Source organism: Cebus imitator, unplaced genomic scaffold (assembly GCF_001604975.1).
Source record: "Cebus imitator isolate Cc_AM_T3 unplaced genomic scaffold, Cebus_imitator-1.0 Scaffold196, whole genome shotgun sequence".
NCBI lineage: Eukaryota > Metazoa > Chordata > Mammalia > Primates > Cebidae > Cebus > Cebus imitator.
The window spans coordinates 1,872,798-1,882,539 of NW_016107511.1; the positions used below are offsets into that span (position 1 = coordinate 1,872,798).

Below are 9,742 nucleotides of genomic sequence, written 5' to 3' on the forward strand. Positions count from 1 at the left end.
TTCACCATGTTGGCCAGGCTGGTCTTGAACTTTTGACCTCAGGTGATCTGCCTGCCTAGGCCTCCCAAAGTGTTGGGGCCACCGCGTGCAGCCAAACACCCCCATCTCTAGAGGATCCAGCCCCCCAGCCCAGTTCCTGCAGGGTGCTTTCCCCCACCTGGTGCCAGGCTGTGTGCAGCCGCCCCAGGACCTCACCCGGAGCTGGCTCTTCAGGAGCTGTCCTGGAAGCACCACTCAGACACCTGAGGCCCAGCAGTCCGGCCTGGGCATGGCTAACCAATTCAAACTTGCTTGACCCCCACTTTTCAGGAGCCTTGGGGACAACAGACCCTCGTGGGCATCTTTCATGGGGTTAATCTGCTTGAGTCTAAGTCACCAGCCAGAAACGTGGTGCCCAGGGTGCACTGCCCCAGGACTTCTCTTTCCCACACCACAAGCACCACAGAGGAGTCTGGCCGGGGCACTGTGGTCCGAAAGGTCCTGCTGCCTCAACATCTGGCTGTCCCTATGGTGTGCTGGTGACGCCCCCTGCCCTTCACTTCTGTCCTCCCTGGCTTCTCTGGGGCACTCGGGGCTACATACGCCTTGGCACAATCAAAACCCCTACATCCAGGCGCATGACCAAGTCAGTGAGAGCAAATTCAGCCCATTCCAGGTTCATATCATGCACCGGGTCCCCCAAAACTGTGTTCAATCACAGGACTCAACAGCTCTATGGGATAGGAACTGTCACTGTTTTGCAACAGTAATATTAAACCAAGTGCTATGGGCTTTTCAAGTATTGCTCACAATACTACAGGAAGGTTCCTTAAAAGGGATCTCTGGTTTATCTTCAAAGCCGGGTGAGGCAAAATGACGGCATGACAGCTTCACGCCCACTGAGTCATGACACAGCCCTTATGTTGTAGCAGCTACGGGAAGATTTCTGAAGTCAGGGCACTTGCATCCACTGCCTTTTCCAGGAAAGGGAATAAAACACTCAGTTGATAAACCTTAGTACTCAGGTAGTAATTTAATAAGAGACCAAAACCAGGCTGTCACCCAAAGCAAACACCCTTAACTGACCCTAACATGTACGGATTCAGCTGTGATTATTCAACAAAATCATGACCGACTGCTATGGCCTGGGAATGCCGGAAGGACCGTTTTCTCTACACCAAGTCAGGGGCGAATACCAGCCTTTATTTGCACTTGGGTTCCAGTTCAAAGCCACCTTAGACAGTGTGGCAAAGTGAAAAAAAGCACAGATCCTGGGGCCGAGATTCAGATTCCATCGCAGGCGAGCATATGAACTGTGTGACAACAGGCAGACAGTACCTGTGGTATCTACGGGAAAGCAGGGAGAGCATCACCCCAGCTTCCAGCAGCTCTTCAGCTGCCTGGACCGCAGGCCCTCCTGGGCCCACTTCCTCTGCAGCACAGTGTGCTCTGTGGGTTGGCGTGAGTGGCTTTGGGTCCAGCTGTGTTCAAGGTGGGACTCCAGGTGAGTTACTGAACCTCCGAGGTATACCCTGAACCCCAAACTTTCACCAAAAGCAATAAAGAGAAACTCTAGAACTGGGCCCAGAAATAAGTGAGAAAAACTGCTTATAAGTGCTTAATAAATACCAGTTATTTACAACTCTTGCCCAGGCCGACGGCAGAGGCCTGTGTACACAGCTGCCGAATGCTGACGCTCGCTCTGCAGAAGAAATGGTGCGGTGTTTGCTTTTTTGCATGATCCCTTTTCATTTGATTGGCAGGTTAAATAACATGGTTTTTAAAGTCATATACTTACTATTCTTCCTAAAAACCACCCAAACGCTAGATATGTGTGTGTGCACACACAGAAACCACGAGGTAGTTTAAATCACCATTAAATATCAACACTTTCTCTGATTCTGTGTCACAGAGGGTGGCTACACAATAGCGATTTAAAATGATTGGTTAAGTGAAAACCAGAACTCAAAATATTCCAGGAGAGTAGATAACATTTACAAGTAAACAGTAAGTGCAACTGTATTTTAATTTCTTGGTCTCTGAAAACTAAGCTGTGACTGCTTTACATGAACAGTTCAAGGTCTATGCATTTCCTCTAATGCTAAAGGCACAGCCTCCGGGAATCTACAGCTTCCTACGAGCCCTCAGTGGAGTCTATTTTACAACCCCCTTTCCCTCCAAGCTTCTGTGGAGGAGATTCCATACAATCTCTATGTACACATTTTAAACATTATTCCTGAACGTCATTTCAAATTCCTTCGATAAAAACACAATCACCATTCTTTGCCTTCTTGGGAAAGGGCCAGGCTAACCGTCACAGAAAGGGCCTGCTCTCCAGCCTCTGGAGAAGCCCCTCTGTCTAACAGCGCAGCCTGAAAAAGTGCAACGAATTCACACGATATGGGAAAAGCAACATCTATTGTTCCTAGAGTCTGACTGTCTTCCCACAGCCGCAAGAGTCTCTCCATGGGTGTGCGGTGCAGCTCCTTGGTGCCGGGAAGTAGTGCTCTTTCAAGAAAGTGCGGGGAAGTCTTCAGGGTCATCTGGGTTGGGGGCAACATCTTGCATCTAAAGAAGAAAAGAAATACTTTGAAATCCACCGCCCCTTCACCCATTCCTAATATCCCAATGGGAAAACGGGAGGCCTGGCACTGAGGGGCCTACATTAGAGGCAGGGTCCACAGTGGGAAGGGGAGAATCACAGGTCACTGCAAAGCCAGCAAAGTACAGCTCCCCTCCCACACAGGCCTCCGGCCTCCTCCCAAAATGGGCTGCCTCCCTTCCTATTCCCTGCAAACTCTTACTGGGGGGCTCTGCATGGGGCACATCCTTCACCAAGTAAACAGAATGGTTACTGCATGTCGGGTGCTGGAGGGAGGAGGAGGTGCACAGACAGTGCCTATCCTCGGGAGCTCTTGGTGCCAGAGAAACTGACCATCGAGTCACGGGAGGGAGGGGCACAGGAGGGCGGTCCAGTGTTATTTGGTGGCAAAGGTCAGGGTCAGGGTCAGGAAAGCTTTTGTGGGAAGAGAAAGTTCTCCCTGGGATGAATCTCAACAGACGAGGATGAGCAAAGGGCACACGGACCTGGTCTGGGAAACAATGTGACCTGACGGGGGCAGGTGCAGGCCGCAGGGTGGTTCTGAGCAGAAGCTGCAGAGGCTGTGGGGTGGGGAAGGCGTGGAGGCGGTGGTGCGGGATTCCCGGAGTGGTTTCCCAACACGCCCGCCCGGGGTGCTGCAGGGGCCAGAGCTCCACTATAGGAAAGGAGTTGGCGTGTGTGTGTTTCCTATTCTCAGAATAGACCCTATTCCCAACCCGGCCCCAAATATACCCCCTTCCCCAAAAATTGTGGTTTTGCTCTTAAGCAAAAACAAACCAGATACTGCTTCCAGGGGCTGCTTTCCAGAGCGAAGGAAGCAGGCAGCAAGCGAAGCAATGCCCAGACCAGCCAAAGAGACGGGGTCTGTGCCTGCTCCATCATCACGAGGACCGCATGGTGGCCCATGCTGGCCACAGGGCCTCAGGGCTGACTTCCAATGAGCAGGTGTCTGTGCCACATTAGAAAGCACCTACTACATGCTAGGCACAGCGTGGCACTGCGTAAACAGATCGTGAGCAAAAGCAGCCTGAGAACCACACCAGGGGGACTCCAGTGGCACACAGAGATCAGGCTTCAATAAAAAGAAACTCTTCTGCTCAGAGACCTTAACAGGTCTAGGAGATGTGATCAAAGAAACCTGTGAGGAAGTGAGGTTGGAAGAATGAACTTAGGCCAGCACGCAGAGGCCAGGGGTAAGGAGCGTGCTGTGTTCAGAGCTAGAAGCAGGCAGCCGTGGCTGAGGACAGTGTGAGGCAGGTGAGCCGGGTGAGGGAGGTCCCCTCACAAAGGGTCTGAGGTCTTAGTAAGGACTTTGTCCACTCTGCCAGCATCACCTGAGCCCAGGACATACAATCAGGCCACAGGAAGCTAAACGTCAGGTTCTCCAGTTCAATCCCGAGCTGGGGAGCTCATCTAATGCAGATGAGAGAGCTGTCTCCTCCAAATGCCCCAACATCAGTCCCACACTGGCTACAGGAAGACGCAACTGCAGAAACTGAGGACCCAGTGCAATTAGAACATCCTGGGCCGGGGGCACCGTCCTTATTTACTTCCTTCAGCAAACCACCTGGGGATTTACAATACAGATACCTACCACCACTTCTGCTCTGGGTCTATAGTTCTCTGCCCTCCTGATCCTTCCCCGGCCTCCCCGGCTGCCTCCTCTGGCTCCACGCCCAGGACGAGGGAGGTTACCAAAATTAATCTCCAGCTGGGATGTGATGTCATTGGCAGCTTTCCGGAAAACATGGGAATCGTCCTCATATTCATCTTTTACCATCTGAAACACAGTTACAGCATCAAACCCCAGTCCACAGCCATCCCCACTCTCAGCTGCCTTAGTGGCTGCGATGTGCTGCCCAAGAGCTGAAAACACCAGCAGGGGCTGGACAGAGCCCTAGGCTGCAGAGCTGGACAAAGGAAGACAGCGCTGCTGTTTCTGTTCGTGTTGCAGCCCCCCATTCTTAAAATTCCAAACATCTGTGAACTCACTACGATTCAAAGGTGGGTGGGACCAAATTTCCATCAGCTGAGCAGGTTAAGATGTAAGATTTGGCATGAGTAATCATAGCAAACGATATACATGTTTTATATCTAAGTGTATTTTGCTGAGATAAAGCTTTCATTTCTGCTTATTTTCTGTCTTATCTGCTCACAAATGCTTTGATAAATAAGGAAACATCCCCTTTCATGGGTGCAGACTATAAATACCATGTGCTAAAAATCACATGACTTCTAGGCCGGGCGCGGTGGCTCAAGCCTGTAATCCCAGCACTTTGGGAGGCCGAGGCGGGTGGATCACGAGGTCAACAAATCGAGACCATCCCGGTCAACATGGTGAAACCCCGTCTCTACTAAAAATACAAAACATTAGCTGGGCATGGTGGTGCGTGCCTGTAATCCCAGCTACTCAGGAGGCTGAGGCAGGAGAATTGCCTGAACCCAGGAGGCGGAGGTTGCGGTGAGCCGAGATCGCGCCATTGCACTCCAGCCTGGGTAACATGAGTGAAACTCCGTCTCAAAAAAAATAATAATAATAATAATAAAAAAAAATCACATGACTTATAATAAACAATTCTGACTCAATACAGAGAAATTTTGTAAAATAACAGAGTACGGTTACCTGAGTGCTCTACCAACGCTGCACAACGAAGTTACGCTGCTTTTTTTTTTACTTAAAACTCTATAAATTAATTAAATCGGATCCAAATTTGATTTGGCTTCAACTCATAATAATGGAGAAAACAAAACAAAACAAGTAAACTAAAATCCTACAGAAAGGAAATCTGTCAATGACCTCAGGTGAGAATCTCCGAAGTGCTGGAACAGTAAACATTCCTACAACCAGGAATTGGGACAAAATTGCCATGAGCACATCGACGCCTTTAGGCCATAGGCTCACGATGGGCTTTGTGTTTAACATTTGTGTCCCTTTTAAGGTCTCAGGTTGAAGCCTCTTCCTGGGGCCCTGCCTCTGCAGGAAGGGCCGTGGGGCGGTGGAACAGAGAGTGAACTCAGTCTAAGGGCTCCACTTGCAGCTCCAGCTGGCCCCCGCCAAAGTGCTTCAACTGCCCAGTGCCTTACACAGGGTTGTCACTAGGTCTGAACTTTGCTAGGTGTTCTAGTGCTTCTGTCTTTTCAGGTGCCTGGAACAAAGCAAACTGATGAACTGAAGATCCGGCTTATGTTGCTTTAAGAACAATTCCTAGCTTAAGTCCTCGATCCTCCAAGATTAACAAGGACCAAGATGTGTGCTTTACTGAGACCAAGCTCGATGACTCAGCTAACCCACTTGTTTCAAATATTCTGGGAGACCTCTGGAGCCAGGGAGGATGAATCTGGCGTGGATTAAAGAAGAGCAGCTTCTATTTTTACCTAACATGTCAGCTGCACATTTCAATCCTGACAGCACATTTGTTTTAGAGTTTTATTTACAATGCCTAGAACAAAGAAGAACAAAGGAAGTGGACAAGTAAAGAACCCACCCAGCTAGCTAATGGACTCAGAACGCACCTGCCTGAGATTGCAGGGAAATAAGGCTTTGGCCGTCTACGTCTACAAAAAGCCATTTCTTGTGAACAGCTCAAAGCTTAGTAGTAAGGCCCCCTACAGCTTGGGCTGACCAAAACAAGAGGGTGGGAGAGAATCTTGTATCTTAAATACCCTCTAATCAAAGTATTCACTCAGAAAACAAAACTAACCGAAGTGTAAATCACTCTACAATAGTATAACATTCCTGAGATTCCAAATGAAAATCAATGACTAATACCTCGCAGAGAGGAAGAGCCTGCCCATTCCTGCCCCGACACAGTGACTGGTATCAAGCTGTGATGGAATGACATAGATTCTAAATCCCATGATGAGAATGCTTCAGTGGACCTATCCTTAAGTTCAGTAACTTACATAGGTGACTCGATGACCAGTGGCATCCCTATCAACATACACTGCTAGATGTTTCCCCTGAAACCTCTCCCTGCAAAACGGAAGCATCTGAGAAGAGCTAGACGTGAGTCTTGAGAAATAAGGCCCTCACAACACCGAGGAGCTCCCTGAGCAACCCTTGCAGCATGCTGGCCGCTGTGGCAGTGCCTGACTGAGCTGCCAGGCAATTTTGGGGCTCATCTTCTGCCACGTCTGCAGTTAGGCAGGGGGCGCAAAGCTGCTGAACCAACATGGGAGGGGCGTCAGAAGAGCATGGCACTTCAACCACAGTTTAAAAAGTCATCAGCTACTCAGTGAAATGCTCTCTTCAAGAATCAGAGCTGAAGGTAACCTAATCAGGGAATACAGAGTGTAGTTATCCTCTGAATAACTTTGAATTGTACAAGAAACAATCTGTAACTCTCACTTGAGAAAAACGAAATGCAGTTAACACACAGTGTGTGTACAGTCCCAGCACAGTCCCAGGGTGAGCAGGAGATGCCCTGTTACTCAAACTGCTTTGCGTTTCTGTCAATAACACAAAGTTTCAATTCCTTTCCTTAATGAGCAATAAAGATACAGTAAAATCGGGCATATATCATCTCTGATTAGAAACAAGAGCACCAACCACTAACGTCCATTTTCATGATAGAAGTGGAAAGGTCCATTTCACTTCCAATAAGGTAAAAGTAAAGATTACCTCTACATACAAAATATAATGCTTACATCATCTCTATATTTTGACTTGTGAATCACCACTGCTTTGGAAGGAACAGTGGATTCTGGTTTCCGGATGTTAAACTCAGGCTTTGGTCTGGTCTGTTCTTGAAGATTTTTCCACTCATCTAAAGTCATCTCTTGAACTTGAGTTTCTTCTTCTACCTCCAACTCAGGAACTCTATAAAGAGATGTATAATCATAAAGAATAATTTTTGATGGTACTGAAATGTCTACTTTATTAAAGTTATAACCATTAATTAAACATACTTTTGTGGTACTGCATGTCAAATGTAAATAAGGTAACACAATCTTTGACTCATAAGCTTCCATATTTTATTTTCAACACTTTATGTCATCACTGCCAACAGAAGATATTTCCTGTGTTCAGAGCAATCTTTGAAAAATGGAAACATCATCATCCTGATGACATTAACATTACACTTCACCACTGGCACTCCCTTCCAGAGAGCATGACAGAAAAAATGAGGTAATTATGGAAAATGGGAGAAGGTACCAAAATAAAATACCGGAAACCATAAAACAGAAGTTTTAAAGCAGTAGCTCATAAATGCATACTTTTGCAGCTATTCTCTTTAAATTAATGAGTTTTAAAAAGAAAACAAAAGACAGACATATAGATCGATAGAATAGAATTCAGAGTCCAGAAATAAACCTTCACATTTATGGTCAATTGATTTTTTTTTCCCCCCAATCATGGTGCCAAAGACAATTCAATGGAGAATGGAAAGTACTTTCAACAAATGGTGCTGGGACAACTGGATATCCATTCAAAAGAAAAAATGAAGTTGGACCCCTACCTCACACCATAAATATAAGAGCTAAAATAGAAAACTCTTAGCAGAAAACCTAGGCAGAAATCTTCGTAACCCTAAATTGGGCAATGGTTTCTTCCACATGATACCAAAAGCACAAGCAACAAAAGTGCATACATTGAACGTCGTCAGACACTTTTATACTACAAAGGACAACATCAAGAAAGTAAAAAAGACAGTCTACAAAATGGGAAAAAAAATTTACAAATAAATATCTCATAGGGGACTTGTATCTAGAATGCATAAAAGAATTATTTATAAAGAGCCAAGAATGGTGGCTCATGCTGATCGTCCAAGCTACTCAAAAGGCTGAGGTAGGAAGATCACTTGAGGCCAGGAGTTTGAGGCTGCAGTGAGCTATGATCACACATGTGAATGGCCACTGTGTTCCCGCCTGGGCATCACAGTGAAGCACTGTTTCTTTTCTTTCTTTCTTTTTTTTTTAAAGAATGCTTTATGAATTCTAGATACAAGTCCTCTTTAGTTGAGACAAATGACCACCCTACTCACAAAAAAGGCAAGGACATGAATAAACATTTTTCTAGAGAAGATATAAAAATAGCCAGTAAGAAGCTGCACATCATTAGCTGTTAGAGAAAGACAAATCAAAACCACAGAGCTGTACCAGTCCACACCCAGCGGGATGGTTAGAATAAAACCACATTTGACAAGCGTTAGGGAGGATGTGGAGAAACTGGAACCCACAAATGCTGCCGGTGGGTATGTGAAATGATGTAGCCACTTTGGAAAGCAGTCTGGAAGTTCCTCAAAATTTTAAGCTGAGTTAGCCTCTGACCCAGAAATTTCACTCCTGGGTTTATACCTAAGAGAAATGAAAACATACAACCACATGAAAACTTAGACCCAAGTGTTCACTGCAGCACTATTCATAATAGCCAAAAAGTGGACATAACCTAAATGTCTATTAACTAATGGATAAACTAAATATGGCATGTTTTTTGGAATATTATCTGGCAATAAAAAAAAACAAAGTACTAATACATATTACAACATGAACAAAACTTGAAAAAATGATGCAAATGAAATAAACCAGGCAGGAAAGACTTCTGTATATGATTCCATTTACATGAAATATTCAGAAGAGCCAAATTCACACTGACAGGAAGCAGATTGGTGGTGGCCAGGAGCTGCAGGGAGGGAGGATAGGGAGTGACTACTTAAGGGGCATGAGGTTTCCTTTTGGGATGATGAAAATGTTCTGGAGCCAGATCATGGTGATGGTTGCATAACACTGCGAATGTACTAAATGCCACTGAATTGTACACTTTAAAATGATTAAAATTGTAGATTTGTAAATCACCACAAAAATAGGCAAAAAATAAAAGAAATGAAGACTGACACATGCTACAACATGGATGAACCTGAAAACAGTATGCTAGTTAAAATAAGCCAGGCACAAAGGGAACACGGAATGATTCCACTTAGATGCGATACCTAGAACAGCAAATTCCTAAACATGAGTGAAACTGAGATTACTACGTGCCAAGGGGAAATGGGGAGTTAATGTTCAATGGAGATAGAGTTTCTGTTTGTGATGAAGAAGTTCTGGAGATGGATGGTGGTGATGGTTACACACAATGTGAATGTTATTGATACCAATAAATTGTATATTTTCCACTAAACTGTATATTTTAAAATGGTAATTTTTTTTTTTTTTTTTTTTTTT

At 45.6% G+C, this 9,742-nt stretch overlaps 1 protein-coding gene across 2 annotated transcripts in view; it reads right to left on the bottom strand.

Moving 5' to 3' along the window:
* Positions 1–993: 993 nt before the first annotated feature.
* Positions 994–9,742, bottom strand: part of HABP4 (hyaluronan binding protein 4) — a 42,134-nt gene continuing 33,385 nt past the window's right edge. For both annotated transcript variants that reach the window (XM_017547182.2, XM_017547181.2), the window contains exons 6-8: positions 7,229–7,400; positions 4,176–4,361; positions 994–2,547 (exon numbers count right to left, since the gene is read on the bottom strand). In XM_017547182.2, the coding sequence (XP_017402671.1) occupies positions 2,491–2,547; positions 4,176–4,361; positions 7,229–7,400 (415 nt within the window). In that variant the 3' untranslated portion in view covers positions 994–2,490. The remainder of the gene's footprint in view (positions 2,548–4,175; positions 4,362–7,228; positions 7,401–9,742) is intronic.